Source organism: Barbus barbus, assembly GCF_936440315.1.
Source record: "Barbus barbus genome assembly, chromosome: 34".
Taxonomy (NCBI): Eukaryota; Metazoa; Chordata; class Actinopteri; order Cypriniformes; family Cyprinidae; genus Barbus; species Barbus barbus.
Genome location: NC_136762.1, coordinates 3,955,819 through 3,974,114, shown reverse-complemented (window position 1 = coordinate 3,974,114; position 18,296 = coordinate 3,955,819). Strand labels below are relative to the sequence as shown.

General features: G+C 35.6%; 1 protein-coding gene across 1 annotated transcript; it reads right to left on the bottom strand.

Annotated features, from left to right (window-relative positions):
- Positions 1-1,123: 1,123 nt before the first annotated feature.
- pax3b (paired box 3b) lies at positions 1,124-16,612 on the bottom strand (the record flags this gene model as incomplete). Its single annotated transcript, XM_079392301.1, has 9 exons — positions 1,124-1,158; positions 2,546-2,786; positions 6,400-6,590; positions 6,666-6,831; positions 6,918-7,117; positions 15,019-15,150; positions 15,244-15,370; positions 15,570-15,805; positions 16,558-16,612. 9 exons carry the CDS (start codon positions 16,610-16,612, stop codon positions 1,124-1,126), a joined length of 1,383 nt encoding a protein of 460 aa, XP_079248427.1.
- Positions 16,613-18,296: the final 1,684 nt, after the last annotated feature.

Below are 18,296 nucleotides of genomic sequence, written 5' to 3'. Positions count from 1 at the left end.
TAATTTTTAAAATTTAATAATTTGTTTATTATTATTTCATTTAGTTTTAATTAACTAGAATAACCCTGCTGCAAACTAATTCAATTCCTAAACTTTATCCTAAACCCATATCCAAAAAACATTTTGGATTAACATTTTAAAATTTAACATTTCTTTAAAAAGCCACATTAGCTCTTATAAATAAATGTTGCATTTGTCAACATCTGCAAAAGCTTCCAAATGAAGGTTTTGTTTCCAAATGTATATAGCAAAGTACATACAAACAGGGTTTATTATCATACAATGAATGATTTAATTATGCAGAATATCTGGAGGATACAGATACACATACAAAATAAATTAATAAAAAAACATTCAGTTGTTGTGGCTGTATTATCAGTATTTTTGAGAGCTTTTAATATTTTACCATCTCTTGGCAAGAAGATAAACAACATTAGAAAGTTTAAGTATTATTGGGGGCAACCAAATTTATATTGCAGTTTTAAGCATATCAGATCATTTAAAATCAGTAAAATATACTTGCTAAAAATAAAAAGTCATTTTCACAGTGCACCTTTTAACACTACAGCACCACTATAGGAATTATTTCTAATTATCCCAAGTTCCAGAATGCTGTATAATTTTCCAGTCGTCCCTCATGTGAAAAAACAAAACAAAAGCATCATTCTTAATGTCAAGGAATGCATGAGGAAAAAATCATTGTCTGCTATAAAACATTTGTCTTTTATTTACAACGCGTATCCAGCCCGGCGCTTTCGTCTGGCCTCATAACAGCGGCTCTGAGTGGCTGCAAATGTCTCGTATGAATATAGCCATTTCTCATATTGCACTTCAACATGTTTCTCAGTGAAAAACGTCTCCTTTTGTTTTGATTCAGCTTGTCTTTTTGTGTTTTCTGGGATTGTGGATAATTCTGCTGGAAGGGCTTTTGAAGAAGAGTTCAAGGGAATGTTTGAGATCTTTTGATCTGCCGGCTGTGCCATCCGGTGGTACAGAAGTTGTATTTTTATTGCCAAGAGTTTTGTATCTCCGTCTGCATTTCTCTTCTGCAGACAACCTTCATTCCAGGACTTTGGGGCTTTATGCCATCCACCCTTTAGGACAGTTGATCCGCATGACCCACTCAGGCGATTTCAGGCCTCAGATAATGAAAGGAATCTGGAAGAAATATAAATGCATAATTTATTAATAATGTTAAATGATTTCACATTTAATATGCATCTTAATAGTAATATTTGTAATGCTAATGTTTGCATGACTTGAACTCCAAAAGAAAGCATGTGCCGTCCATTTGACACAGCAATCAGGCTGGCGAACGCTGAGCCTCCTCTTTAAGAAGGACTCATTAAAGAGCTGCCGTATTTGTGTGGCGTCCATTTCAACCGAGCGTAACTGTACGAGCGTGGATAGTGAGTTAGACAAGCGCAGCTGCTTCTCATCATGATCCTGCCACAGGAGATTAGCATCCAACCATGACACTTACACACAAACAAACCCACTCCAGATATTACAGGATCAGACCTCTGCAAATCACATACAACTATATACCAGCCTCTGATGTGTGTGAAGCCTTTTACCCTTCTATTATTTGTTTAGGTCACCATCAAACTGCAGTTTTATGAGTATCAATCACCTAAATTGGCTTTTTGTTATAGATGCCAGAAGTCAAAATTGTTATGACTGACATAATAACAGCAATAAATGTAGCAACATTTTGGTTTGTGTCTTACAGATGTAAATAGGAAATACTGATACAAAATATATATCCTGCTTGCTTTTTTTTGACAAATTAAATATTAACGATCAGAGAGTAAACCGTTGTTGTTGCATTTCCTGACAGACATTTTTAATATAAATGTTATTTAATTTAATATTAATTTAATTAAATGCTATATTTAGAGACTTATTTTGAGGTTGTTTAATGTATGATTATTATAAAAAATATATTCATTATATATTAGGTATTATATATGTATATAAATACAATTATATGAGAGTAAATGTATTAAAATACATATGTAATTGTGTGTGTGTGTGTGTGTGTGTGTACATATTAATAAATTTGGTATTATGCATACATTTTAATAATGGTGGTCAAAGCTGTTTTTAAAATCTGGTAAGCAAAATAAAAATTATCTTTGTAATATAGTAAAATATTTTTATTTATATATAGTGTTATTACATAATATTATTATATTGTGTGTGTTAATTTGGAATAATATGCACAAAATTTAACAATTATGGTTAAAGCTGATTTTAAGAGCTGCCGATAAATAAGAATAATTTATGGTTTGTGATTGCTTTTTTTCATTATTAAAATGTATTTTTGACCTTTTTACAATGTTTATTGAGAAAAAGAGGTAAAGAGTGAACAGAAAATGATGCGTGGTAAAGAGAAATACAGTATACAATCAGCAAATGATGGAAGCCAGAATCAAACACACACACTCCGATATAAGAGCATGTGCACTAACCACTACGACAAACTAGTAGCAAGTGAAGCAAATAAGAAGAATGGAGTAGTCTGACAGTATAATGACCTTACTTTGTCCGTACTGGCTGTACTGGTAGGGGGCGCTGTGCTCCATGCTGTAGAAGGAGGCCGGGCCGTAGGGCTGTGGGCTGGGAAGGTTGGAGAGGGCAGGTAGACTGGACAAGGGCTCCATGCGCTGAGAGCAGCTGCTGCTGACCGATCCACCTGAATCCAGAGGACCGCTGAGAGACGACAGAGAAAACTCAGCCGGAGTCTGATGAGAAACTCCAGCTGGGCTTATGAGTCCCATAACCTACAGAGAAACAGATCAGAGTTATATCAGCCTGGATCAAACCCAGTCCACACACTGTCTCTTCTAAATAGTGTGATGGGGATTAGTGTGTCTAAAATCATAGTGCGCTGAAAATAATCCACCAACATGCTCCTATCAGGATTGTTTCTGCTGATATGATCCTAATACTGATCAAAAGCTCAGAATATATGACAATATATTATATCAAGATATTAACCCATACAACCCATAGGTGTAATTAAACAATGACTATAATTATATTTTTATTATAAATTAAAATATAAAATATTATTAATTATATTAATATATTATAAATAATTATTACTATATATTTTTAATTTCGTCAGACGTAAATGAGATTTTCCTCTAAACATTTTGATATATATATATATATATATATATATATATATATATACACACACACATACACACACATTATATAAGTATATTTTATTTATATAAGTAAAATATTTAATTTAAGCAAATTCTTAATTATATATAATATAATATATATATATATATATATATATAATTAAGAATTTGCTTTAATTATTTTACTTATATAAATACTAAATGTAATACGTGTGTGTGTAGATAGATAGATAGATATCAAAAAAAATTATTTTGGATGCGATTAATCACGATTAATCATTTGACAGCACTTATTTATATATATATATATATATATATATATATATATATATATATATATATATATATATATATATATATATATATATATATATATATAGCAAAAACTAAAAACGTTTCATGTATAATAGCTAAATATTTGTATATATTGCATCATAATTACATTCAGCACGCTTCATATTATCATAATAATATTAATACTTCTTCAAAAGAAAATTCCCTGTATGATTTCAATCAGTGGTTGATTTTTTTTTTTTTTTTTTTTTTTTTGGAGCATTCCAAACTTTTTGTGAATATCATGTGTACATGTTATTTTTTATTTTGTAAAAGCAATAAGAGACTCAAGATGCTGTGTGTTGTTCCTGCCTGTGACTGTATTGTTTGAATAACACACACATGTATACAGATGCATATCTGGGTAGATCCCTGTGACCTGCAATTGATCAGGCAAAAAATAATTGAATTTGGGGATTGTTTAATCTGATTTTTGGACTAGAACTGAGCCAGGGGGCAGCGTAGTATGTGTGTGCATTCAGGTGTGTGTACTCATTACTGTTTAACCTAGAAAACACTGTGCTGCATTTGAGGAATGTTGCATGTGCGCTCTGGGGAATAAAAGTTCCTGAAGCCTAATTGAATCTACCAGCAGAATTATGGCCAAAATAAACACATACTCCAGTTGCTGCACCAGATAAGCACCTTTACATAGAAACAGAGAGAGAAAGCATGTCTCCCAGGCTACAGGATCCTGTTACATCAGTGCATACAGTCAAAGCACTGCGAACACACACACACACACACACACACACACGGTCACGCACATGGTCTCGCTTAAACCATTTCCCATAGTGGAGCAGGGAGTGACGTGTGCCGAATCCATGATGGAATTCTGTTTCCTAAAATCTGGAAGATTTTCTCCATGAGTTTGGGAAAATGTAGCACTCAACATAATCAAAAACCAACAACTTCACATTAAATGTACATACTTTCTGTATACAATTTATCTAGATTTTTATATTTCCCATAGAAAATCTGACTTGGCATCACAGTGCTAATGTTTTATAGTTGATTGCAGTTGCTAACGTGTTGTAAAATATAAAAATTGTTGTATAAATACAACATAAGGTGCTGTTTTATATATATATATATATTGAGAAGTTTGGGATCTGTAAGTTTTTGTTTTTGAAAGAAGTCTCTTCTTATCACCAAGGCTGAATTTATTTGATCAAAAATACAGTAATATCAGTAATATTTTGTAATATTATTAAAAATTAAAATGACTATTTTCTATTTGAATATATTTTAAAATGTAATTTATACCTGTGATGCAAAGCTGAATTTTCAGCATCATGATCTTCAGAATCATTCCCATATGCTGATTTGCTGCTCAAGAAACATTTCTGATTATTATCAATGCTGAAAACAGTTCATATTTTTGTAGAAACTGTGATACATTCATTTTCAGGATTCTTTGATGGATAAAATGTTCAAAAGAACAGCATTTATTTCAAACAAATCTTTTGTAAGATTATAAATGTCTTTACTGTCCCTTTTTATCAATTTAATGCATCCTTGCTGAATAAAATTATTAATTTCTTTAAGAAAAATTTGAAAAATCTTACTGACCCTATTTTTTTTTTTATTAAGCAAACAAAGCAATACAGACAGACAAAGGGGATAAAAACTGACCCCAAATTTTGAATGGTATATTCTGTATATATGTAACACTGTGAAGATTGAAACATCCATCTCAATACACCGGGATGCTTTGAATCTTAACAGCATTTTTCATGTATTAGCATTGTGGACGATGACAGCGCGAATGCAAGACTGTACCAGACTCACTCCACACTACATTCACACCCGTCAGACCTGTAATTCATAGCGATCTGTCAGTGTTCCTGCCAAACACCCCCCTTTGAGGCTTTGGTGCGCTCCTTTAACAAATGAGAAGCATGTGGAGGTCAGTCATCTATCTCTCACACTGAGGGGCGACAGTGTTGCTGAGTGTTCAGTGCTGCGTTTGCACGGTCCAGTGGAAAGCTAAAGATAACCGAGTGGAAAATGGCCCGTGGATGACCTATGATGGAGGAATTTATCTGCGTAATGTGTAGTCTTGAAGTGTGTAATAGTTTCTACAGAAGCCAGAAGAGGCCATTAAACTGACACTCAACTGTGGGTCAACAGGTGGGATCCACTGCACCGTCCACTGAGTCACTTTCAACTTCATGCTTTTAACATTTAAAGGCTTAACCAAAAAAATACATTTCATTTATCACTTTTATGCTGGGGTTTTTTTTTTTTATCTCAAAAAGTATTTTAGGCTTTGGAGCTATACTGCTAAATACCACACAAAATAATTTAGACACAACTCATCCTTCAAGTTGCAGCTCATACAGCAGTTTTGATCTCCATATTAGCATTAATACAAAAACATATCATTTTATATTGTATTTTAAATTAATATTACATTAAATATGCTGAAAGTTAATAAATATTATCTATTAAATATAATATTGTCATTTTATTAATATTATAATAATTATTAAATAATATTAAATTTTTAAAAAAATCCCACTAAATGATGTTTATATACACATAACTCTTTCAGGTATCCTTTTCAACCAGAATCAGAAGACTTTCATAACATGAAAGGAAAAGTTGATCTTGAATATGATTTTATTTTAAATGTGCATTTGTGACGCTAAACACTTGCCCTCTAGACTTCCATGATAAGTGTGTCAGTGAATGCAAAATGAGGGACAAGTTGAGGGCATTATTATCTGTGGTAATCAACATCAGGCCATTGATGCTTTACTTCTGTCCAGTTTAATGTATACAGACTTAGTCATTTGTTTAAGCCAGCCATGTGACAAACAAAGACTGACAACTCACTAACTAATACTTGAGCATTATTAGAAATGATATTCAACAGTTTTAAACAATTTAATGCCTTTATTACCTGAGAAGACAGTCCATTGTTGATGGCAGAGTTGGCGTGACTGTTATGAGGTCCAAATGTATGTGAATATCCTCCGTAGCCATGGCGACTGGAGAGACAGTAGGAAGCCCCGCCCTCCGGCCCCGCTCCTACATCACTCTGATGGCCCGCGGGCGGCGGGAGCGGCTGAGGTCTGTGTACAGCACTCGAATCTGGCAACAGATCAACAGCCATTACATACAGAAACATGTTACATGTCGAAGTGGATTTAAATACAACAGGGTTACCTTGAGAAAGGCCAGCGGGTGGGTACGGGCTCTCTGACAGCTGATACGGAGAGAGACTGGACACTGCCGGATGTGAAAAACCACCAGGGATCAGGTGATTGAACGCCATGAGCTGATTGGCCCCCGCTTGCTTCCTCCATCGAGCTCGTCTGTTACTGAACCACACCTGAGAAAAGACAAGCGTAGGAGTGTGATGAAATCATTTTTGATTGTGTCTGTTCTTTGTTCCAGGCGTATGGGGTGTATTTGTACCTGCACTCGTGCCTCTGTGAGTTTGGCTCTCTGGGCGAGCTCTTCTCTGGTGTAGATATCAGGGTAATGCGTGTGTTCGAAAGCTCTCTCCAGCTCCTCCAGCTGTTCAGCCGTGAATGTCGTCCGACTGCGACGCTGTTTCCGTTTCAGAGGCAGATCGGGCTCCGATTCCACGTCTGAACCTTCATCAGATGGACTCGCTGAAACACACACCAATGCAAAGAATAACATTTGAATTTTTTATATATTATAGAGTTTATGATATCATTTTGTATATATATATATATATATATAAGAATATTTTTTTATTAGTTTTTTTACATTTTACATTGACTTGCTGAAAAACAAATGCAAAGAATAACAGATTTGTTTTACACGCTATACAATTTTTTTCAAATTATATCATTAAGATATAAAAATTCTTTTTAATCTTATTTACAAAATGGTATAATCTAGATATTATTATTTGTATACATTAGAGAATTTTTCTAAATATGTGCTATATATAATGTAAGAAAACAAAATATCTAAAAATATATATCATGTTTAAATTTGAATTTATAAGGTATATTTTACATTTTTAATAATACATATAAAGTCAGAAATATTGTTATATATAATATAACGTTTATATGTATATCATTTTGTATAGAATAAAAATTCAAGTTCTCAATCTCTTCAAAAGGACCCAAAATCTTCAATCTCTTCAAATCCAATTAAAAAAATAAATAAAATAAAAATTCTTGAAATAAAATTGTTTAACAATTTTTATTTATTTATCTTTAAATTGGATTAGGTTTTGTCTAGGATTTTTGAAAAAGTAGTTGTTAATGGCAAATCCCAAAATGGCACAAAAGACACTCCTCAATTAGCAAAAGTACCAAACAAATAATAATAAAATAAATAATAATAAATAATTTATTGTCATTGTTGTAAAACAACGAGATTAGAGCCTCAATCGACAGTGCAGTTTCTCAAAGTGCAAATACATAGAATGTAAACATAATAAGGTCCAACATGATCAGCAATATCCCAGTATGTAAACCGGACAGTAAGACATTGACAAGGAATAAGGGTATGCGGTAGAGAAACAGTAATAGCCAATAATAATGTGTATTGTTGTGTGTGCTGCAGCAATGCAAACATGCTTTAGCAGCTTTTACTCATTTTTATTGACGCAGTGTTTTTTGTGAAGGAGAATTTTATGAGCTTCTTCACATCTTTTCTTGAAAGGCTTCACAGCCAGGCTTATTTTGTGTGTCACACAGTAATTCCTTGTCTGATTTTTTTCCTCTCCATTTTGCCTCAGTAAATAAAAAGACCACAGAGCAACAGTCAAAGAATAAAACACAAACAGAGAGAGCTGCAGGAGGGAATTTAAAAAGCACAAGAGCAAACTGTTAAAAACAGGATGAAAGAGAAATACAGTGGAGGAGAAAAGAAAGAGGCAATGTGCTGCTTGACTGTAAAATTAAATGGAAAATAAGAAAAACCTATAAAAGAAACACACACAAATAAATACATAAATAAAACCCAAATCTTTAATTCAATAAAAAACATGACCTATTTCCTCATAAAAAGGCTTTTGTTTTTCTTTTTTCAAAGAGAAATGTACTTATGAGGACTCAATGAGAACTATGGGAAATTCCTACAATTTCACAGGGATTTGGATGAAGGAACGCTGAAGCATGTGGAAAACTGTTCATCAGCCTAGAATGACTCACAACAACACACTCCAAACAGAAAAGCTGGTAATTATATATTCATGGTGTTGGAATTAAAGGAAATTCATATTTGTGAATTTTTAGTGTATAGACATTGAGCTATTTGTGCATCTCTCGCTCTCATTCGGTCTTCCCCTCAGTCTTTGTTGGATCGATTTGCACGCTCCATCTGTGGAATCCGTCATGACGGCCGGGGCTCTCAGTGGAGGCCGTCACCTGCCCTGGAGGGGGTGGAAGGGGCAGAAAGAAGGCCAAAGGTGGGTGGGTGGCAGGGCAGAAAGGAAAAAGGGTAGGCCGGGTAGTTCAAGTGCTCAATCTCCTCAAAAACCCATTGAGAAAAAGCTCAGAAGCACCTGAAACTTGGATGTGGAAACAGATCATTCACAGATCTGAGACCTATCAAAAAAGTCTGCTCTATTGAAGGAATGAGAGCTAAATAATGAGTCATCTATGGGTTTTCTTTCACTGTGCAAAAACTAAAACTAGCTCCAAAAAGCATGACTAGGTGGCTGTGTTCTGTGCTTTTTTAATTCAATTTTTACTATGTTGGTCTATGTGAATAAGCATTATACATTAGTGATATCGAACAGCTTTGCTTTTCACATTACGTAAAGCGATTGTGATGTGGCAATTGGAGATTTGACACCAGAAAGGACAATTATCTGTGAAAACAACTGTGAATTTTGGCACAAATCTACTGTATGAATTAAGAAAAAAAGAAGAAATATAGTGCACGTTGTATGGGCTACTTTTATGGTGCTTTTTCTCATTTTAAGAGCTTGACAGATGTATTGAAAAGAAAGGAAACGGAGGATTGGAACAACACAAGGGTGAGTAAATGGCGTCAAAATGTTCATTTTTGGCATTTAATCAACAGGTAGAAAACAAGTAAGTGCTTGCATCTTTAAATTTTTGCTGACTGAATGAAAATCAAGGCAAGTGAATAAACAGAACCGAAGAGCAAACAGTAAACATGGGTTTAATTCAGAAGAATACAGACCACAGGCTTCTAAACACACACAACCAAAACCCAAATGTCATGGAAATGGAACCGCTGGAGAATCTAGAGATATTCTGCCTTCTGTAAATACACAGAGTGCATATGTGTGTGTGTTTTAAGGTCTTTGGCATGTAAAGTTAGCGTGTAGTGTGCATGAGTATGTGTTTTAAGATACTTTAGCTCTCTGCTATGTAAACGGTGCGGTCACTAAAAGCATCTCCATCCAGCGTTTCTCTTCAACTCTGGGCCCTCGTCGCTTAAATTCAATATTCGGAGGCGAAATATCACCCCGAGTCCATTTACCTCATGCGTTCATGTACACAAAATCCACCTAAGTAGTTTCATTAATACTGCGGGATGTCGAGCGCAATTCCAGCAGGCTTTTGCACTTAGTTTTGGTCGGGGGCAAGCAGCAGAGGTCCAAGATAAAACCATATGTGCGTGTGCTGAGTTAGTGTGTGTGTGTGTGTGTGTGTGTGTGTGTTCGAGCGATTCTCTTGGGGGCAGGTAATGAAGAGAGCTAATTGAGCCAATGACATGCCCCCTCGCCATCAAAAATGGCCAAAAAAGAAAGACAAAGACATGCACAAAAGAAAGCTTGGGAACAAATGCAGCGTCTCGGAGAGGGGAGAGCGAGGCGGGTCCTTTTCAGCGCCGAGGTTGGCTGAGTGACTGCCCGACTACATTAAGCAGTACATAGAGAACTAACAGATGCCAGAGACAGAAAGGATGAGTGACAGCTCGTGGGCCCATCTGCCCCCCAGCGTTTAGGAACAGAGAGAAACAGAGGGAGGACTTGACTTGCTAAAGAGCAACTGTGACCCTCGCAGCTGCCCTCAAACAACCACACGTTTCAGCTCTGAACCAAATGTGCTCTTCGTCTCTTTTTAAGCCTCTTTTGCTTTGCTCTCGAGTCACTTTTGATACTTTTTTTGCTTGTGTGGCTTTTATAAAAGAAGCTAGTGTGTGAAACCGCATGCAGTATGCAACCATAAACATTACAAAGTAGTACGGTGCATGATATTGCTTCATCATACTTGGCATCGAGTAATTAATTACATATCATTATAATGAATTTTTAATCCAAGTTTGTGTAGAAGTGTGTTAACTTATACTGCTGTTCAAAAGTTGAATGAAATTAATACTTTTATTGAGCAAGGATGCATTAAATTGATCAAAAGTCCAGTAAAAAGTTCATGAAAAAAAAAAATTGTTTCCATAAAAACTGTTTTCTACAGGTTTCTTGAGCAGCAAATCAGCGAATGATTTCTGAAGGATCATGTGACATTGAAAACTGGAGTAATGATGCAAAAATTTCAGCTTTGCATCACAGGTATAAATTACATTTCAAAATATATTTAAATTGAAAACAGTTATTATAAATTGTAATAATATTTCAGAATATTACAGGTTTTACTGTACATTTGATCAAATGAATGCAGCCTTGGTGAGCAAATAAGACTTATAAAACTAAAAAATCCAACCAACAGCAGTGTATCTCTGTCCAAAAAAGACATATCAAGTATAAGATTGCTATTAATGTATTACTTCATACTGGAGATGAAATATCAGGCCAGTGCAATGCATTGTAGTCTGTGTATATGGCACTTAAAGTGTGTATATTGCACATTTTGGCAATTGTAGTGGAAAATGTGCATCCTATGCTGACATAGGATGCAAGATAAGTATGCTATTTCAAATATAGTTAGTGCCTTTATGTGGAAGGGAATAGGAGTTAAAACAGGAAGTGGTACCCTGTCACTCTAAACATACAACAGTGTGACTTTTGCTCACTGGAGGTCAAACGCCATGACCTTGGACTGCTCTGTTTAACAACTCAAAAACACATATTCAGACAAGTGTTTGTTGGCCATCGATCAAAACAATGTACCACCTTTTTAAAACAATCTAAGCAAGAAACTGCACTTTGTGGTTGTGATTAGGTGAGTCATATTTAAGTCCTATAGACTCACTTATCAACCATTCAATAAAAAGCAGCCGCCCTGAACTCCCTCTGTGTTGGTTTCGTGCTGGCTGTGTGCTAACTGACACACACATACTGTAGTTCTGCCTTCAGGGCCTGAACTCAAGCAGACACGGATTCCTAAGTCTGCTGACCCTGACACTGCACGCTGGACACAATGGAGACAGTTTTGTTTGGGGGGTTTCCCCGCATTGTCCATCCAACTGTACTCCTCTCACTGTCTGTCTCACTGTGTCATACAAGGGAGCAATGCATGCTTTAATATTTCATATACGATAAAAATTACTCCCAAAATAGACTAAATTTTTCACCTAGAGATTTTAAGGTCTAGCCAAGTTTCCTTCCTTTTTTAAGTCTTCTTGGTGGTGCATTTGTGTTTGTTTTGGCTTTCAGAGTGAATTACGACCCGCTGACTGCACACTCCATGGTGCCACACAAACCATCCTGCATCGGGCCAGTTGGCACTGTTTATGTATGCATGTGTATGTGTGTGCATCCATGCGTGTGTTTGCATGTTTGTGCATGTGCATATGTTTGGCGGCATGTGCATATGTGCGTATTATAGGAGTGTCAATCATTTTGCACTTTTCTAAATATACTTCTAAGTAGACTTTTCTGATTTGAGCATACTATATTTGTTCCAATAAGACACAATGTGTGCCAGGAAACGAATAGGGAACATTCTCAGAACTTTTGTGTTCTGTGTTCTGGCAAAGGTTCTCTTAAAGTTATGAACAAAGATTCTTCTTTTTATACATCATTCATGGAAAGTTTTTTTTTTTCTGATTGCATGTTTGTCTAACATTTTTGGAACAGCTACTACTGTATTTCAGAAGGTTCACAGAACATTCATTAGTAACATTCCCATAATGTTTGTAAAATTATAAAATAGAACATTCCCTTAATGTTTTCTGTAACATTCATAAATCTAAGATTTTTTTTATATTTAAAAACTGGATATTTTCGATAGTTCAGAGAACATTTAAGAGAACATTCAGAAAAAAAACATTCTAACAACTTAATTGAAACGTTACCAAAATGTTCATGTTGTTGTCAGCTGGGAAGGTTGTCTCAAAGTCATGAACAAACATTCTTCCGATAATAAAATGTTGGTTCAAAATTCTCTGATCATTCTCAAAATTTCTGCACAAAAACATTATTTATACATAATTCATGGAATGTTTTCAAATTTGTCAAATTTGTTGCATGTTTGTCTAATGTTTTTTAAATGTTACTACTTATGAGTTTCAGATGGTTCCAAATATTCAAAACTAACATTCCCATAATGTTTACAAAATGATAAAATGGTACCGTACTGTTTTCTCTAGAGTTCAACCAAGCAAAAAATGTTTTTTAAACATTTTAAAAAACTGTGCATTTTGAATGTTCAAAGAATATTCAGAAATGGTGTTTTTATAATGAGAATGTTAGCAAAATGACCGTAGAACATATTTTTTTGTTAGCTGGGCTTTTTGTAGGATAGCAACAGCGAGATTTCATAAGCTACAGTCTCCCCGCACACATGCCAACATCTTTGAGTCTTTAAGATGATATATGGAGACAGTATGAAGGAAAGGGTTCAGGAATCAAGCTGTTGCCTATTCAAAAGAAGGGTGTAAATACTGAACTCAACTTGCCTGTCTGTGTCTCCCAGGAAAGGAGGGGCGGTGGGAAGGGACTGACAACGGCCCACAGATATTAACCGAAAATGCGCCGCAGGCCAAGAGAGGTAGAACGGGGCATGAGGAGGACGGAGGAGAAAAAGAGCAAGGCGTATTTGACTCATTGGCCAGATGAAAGCGAAGTTCATATAAAGAACCTGATTTAATCGGCTCGGGCAACTCGTCTTTCTTGGATCGCGAGACGGGCAGAGCGTGACGGACGGGCTTTGTGGCAGCGTGCATGACGAGAGGCTCGCCCCCATTGTGATCGCCGCTCCAGGCCATGAAGGAACAGCCGAGGAGAACACTGGTCCCTATTGACGGAAATAGCCTTTAATAAACTCCCATCGCCATTAAGAGTGACACTGCATCCCGATCAGTATTATTTAGGAAGCTGAAGTGGTGTTATCAGGGCATCGGAGGCAGTCAATAACATTCACCTTAATTAGTCACGCAGGGACAGGCTATTAGCTCATTAAATATCATTACAGAACAGCAAAACATCAGTCACTTCAGCTGTCGACCAGTAGACAGCAAGAAGGCAAAAATAGACTCGCTTCCACTGTTTTTATCAACATTTCCCCCCCCCCTTTCAATTCCACTGAGGCCTCTCTGCACAGAAATGCTACAGCTGTCCTTTCTTAACAATTCATTGTGTTGTCATATTTTAAAATTTATGATCATTTCTCCTTCAGAGTTTCACAGAAATTAAGTCATAAAGGTTTGGAACGACATGAGTGAGAGTAAATTATGACAATCGTCTTCTTTTTTAATGGATTATCCAGTTTGTTCTAATAGCCTATATACAGTAACTTGTATTTTTCCTTAATTTTGTATTATTTTAAGTGAAATACAGAACTCCGTCTGAAACCTTCATTGCTGTTGCAGAATGAAAATATCATTGTGGTCACACGACCCACTTTTCCAGATTTCGCAACTTTTTTTCTTCCGCTTCCCTCATGCCTTTTGCATACTATTTATTTGGGAATTGTTGATTATTGATCATCGGTACATCTAACTCATCATTAATGCAAAGTAATTAATTAATATATTAGAAATAATACGAGTGAATACACCACATTTTTGTTTATATTTCTGCTTTATAATCCACCAATCAAACATTTGGGCACCTCAATGTTTACTATTATCCTCAAATGTGTAAAATAGTCATCAAAACTATGAAATAACACAAACAGAAGTATTATGCATTGATCAAGAGATGTTGAACAAATGAAACTTCTAGATTCCAACTCTACACATTCTAGAAATTCTCTCAACAGCTTCATAAAGTGAATCCTGGGATGATTTTGAACACTATATTGAAAAGCATGCATTTTGGACACTTGTTGCCCGCTTTCCTTCATTCTGTCCATTTAAAAAATGTTTTTCTGAGAAATTCAGACTTGGGAACAATTTATATTAATGCACAAAGCTTTTCAAGCATTTTCAAGCAAAACTTCAAAAAAATTGCTGGTAGTGTGGACTCATTTCTTTCTTTGGCTATAGTGGCTAAAATGAAAGGCACCTTTATTAGTTTGTATCACTATAGGCCCCAAGTGTTCAATCCATTTATATATTCATGAAAACATTGCCTATAGGTCTGTCATCATTCTAATTAAATTCCAATTTGTTAAAAACACATCTTTCCAACAACCCCAGATCATTTACAATCCTGCCACAGTTCTTTCTGAAATCTGTTGATATTAAAGCTTAAAGAGTTTGATCCACTCACATCTGTCTGCGAGAATCCCCTCGATGCTGTGTCCGCTCCTGCGGGCGTGTTCTTCCTTCTCGATGTCCTCTTCATCCTCCTCCTCCTCCTCTTCAGCTCTCGCGCCTCTCATGATGCGGCTTATTGCACTCACTGGACAAGAGTTGAACCGTAAGTTTTTTTTTATTTTTTTTAATAATTCGCACACTGTAGTTCGTGTATTTTTTCGTGATGTTTGACGCATACCTGAAGGCACGTTGTTCCGGTCACAAATTCCCTCTTTTAGCAGTTTATCCCGAATTTCCCAGCTGAATATTCCGGGATTTTCCCGTTTATGTTCCTCAACGCGCTTCTCCAAATCTAGAGATGAGGTCTGTTAAAAAACATTAAAAAAATAAATAAAACAAGGTGCCTGATTCAATTCAAAGACTGTTATTTCAAATTCAGGGTTATTATGTCAAAAGACAGTCGGCGTTTTCAGTTAATAATCGACCTGTTTCTTTGAGTTTATCCACACATTTCCTTGGAGATATCCGCACGCCTGCACCAGATGCCTCTCTACAGGGCCTCACCTTGGATTTAGTGCCGCCGATGGCTCCAGGCCGGATGGATCCAGTCTCCTGATAGCGGCACAGGATTTTGGAGACGCATCCGTGAGAGACTCTGAGCTGTCGGGATATCACGCAGGGCCGGATCCCGTGATGCGCCATCTCCACTATCTTATGCCGAATGTGGTTCGGTAGAGGCCGGCCGTTGATGAAAACTCCTCCGAGCTGGTTAACTCGACCCTGACCCATCGGAGTTGAAACTGCACCGAAGCCAACCCAAATTATGATAATTTCAGAAACATGAAATAAAAAAAATCATTCTGCATACTCGGTAAACAGGCCGAACTGAAGTGCTTCTAAGGAAAGGGTAAGACAGTTCAAGTGCATTTAATTCTCTGTCATATTTCATGTGTTTATAAAAAGCAAACAAATAAAACGTCAGTAGCCTATAATTGCTGGTTTAAATTTTAGGTAAACTAAAAGTTGTGCTAAAGTTACAATCTTTTTTTTCCAGCCTATTTATATTTATTGACTGAATCAGAAGCAATGAACTCATGCAATTGAGTATTGCGACAGATAATTAAATAAGACAGATAATCCATTCTTAATGATGAAAATTATAGAAATAATGATTCCGATTAAAACAGCCTTACAGCTTTTGAACTTTTTTTTTTTACATCAATAACTTTTTTTATCTAAAACCCTGAAGTGACAGTGTACAGTGAAATAGTTATTAGTTATATATAGCTATATATATACTATATTAAGAATTAAGCATTTTAAAAAAGCGACATTATACAACATGTATAGCTACTAGCAACACATAAATTTCAATATTATAATATTTAAATATCGGCAAAAGTTTCAAACAAAACAAAAACATTTGGAAAAGTAACTTCACCGTTTTTAGTCAGTTTACTCATGCAACACAAATACCAAAATTGTTTACACTTGGTCTTCCACTATTTAATGAAACAATTTTAATGTGCATGTTTATTGTCAGATATTTTACCCTCCATTGGGAAGCCACTGCGGGGATAGTTCTGAGAGAGAGATGGATGCATCATCCTGGGACTAAACGTGCACTTCAACAGGCTTAGAAATGCATGTAAATATTCCACAATCAAAACAAAAAGCATAAGCTCCGATGCTCTTTATGTATCCCTCCAGGAAAAGCATTAAAAGTAAGTACTCGAGGATGAAATGTTATTGATCAGATGTAGTCTCTCCTCTTTTGTGGTCCTTGGTCGTTGTTTTCATTATGTGACGAGAATTATAATCGCAGCGTTATTGTTATTAACAGGCGTTTAGGATGAGCGCGAGATCTCAAACTACTGAGACATTTCTGAGTTTGCAGAGACCCTCTTGTCTATTACTCGAACAGCGCGTTCTGATTGGTCCACAGGATCCCGTTACCGAGAGCTGATTGGTCGATGAAGTACACTTTGCTCTAAGCGTTCCAACGTCAACATCGAAAATATTTCAGCGATTGATGAAGATGATGTGTAATTAAATTATATACAAAAAATATATACAGACATGAGACATGCAAACACTACTAAATATAAATTATAAAATCGAAACCTGTTTTAATATAACGTAGACTGTTTGTGCAACAATAATTTAATAAGAGCATATAACAAATCAAAAACAGAAAAGACGCAATGAATCAATTTAAATAAAGAGAAAAAGTTATTCACTTAAAATGATTGACTCTGTTATTTAACACTCTCTCTGACTGATCCAAACACACACACACACACACACACACACACAGTGACTTCAATGACATGTGGCTCTTTTGTTGGACTAAAGAGAAACTTCAAATGTTTTCTTTCTGCCTGCGCGCGGGAACAATGGGGCGCACGCGGGGGAAACGGGGGTCCTTTCACGTGCAAAACACTAGGCTTGATTATTCTCTCTTACTTAAAAAGCTAAATCAACGCCAAAGAGGCCGGGCCCAACTATTCAATGGTTAACAATGAATGTGTGTGCGCGCGTTTGTTAATGAGTTTCTATTCGATGCATTAATTGCATTATTCATTATTTTCCTGTCAGGTTAATATATTTTTTATTACATAATTATCTGCATATATCTTCTATAAGTCATCTTATATTTGTACATTGGATTAAATAGGAACTAAGAGAATTCGCAGGACATCTGAAGTTTCGTTAACTCTGAAAAATAAGGTTCTAAATAGAACCAAACGGACAGGAGAATGTGTTTAAAACAAACGCAATGTTATGCATTTATTTCCTACTTTAAACTTCTAATATTGGCATGGTGTGAAACTGGAAAATGCACGGTTCATAAAAATAAATATTTTTTTTTCTGAGTTCTTTACAGTGTATTCAGCATAAAAACAGAGGGGGATTGTTTGAAAAGGAGAGAATGATGCATATGTCAGCCTTTGAAACACCGGATCCGCGTGACGAATCCATTATTGAAGAACAGATCTCGAGCAGAGGTGCACTCTGATGTGAGCTTAATTAGTTTTATTATCAAGGGTCAAATATCAATATTCTCTAAGCAAATAGTGTCAAAATAATTTGAATCGGTTTACAATATGTATATGAAAGTTATTAAAAAGTTTGAAATGCATGCTTTTAGTCCAAGCCAAAGAAATCTGAATAACTGTGATCACCTTATAAAATAACCTGAGATTGAGTAGGCCTATGTTGGTCAAAACTGTCATTAAAATTTGATTAGGTTTGCCTGTGTTGGAAAGAAACGTGTATAAACCTGTACAA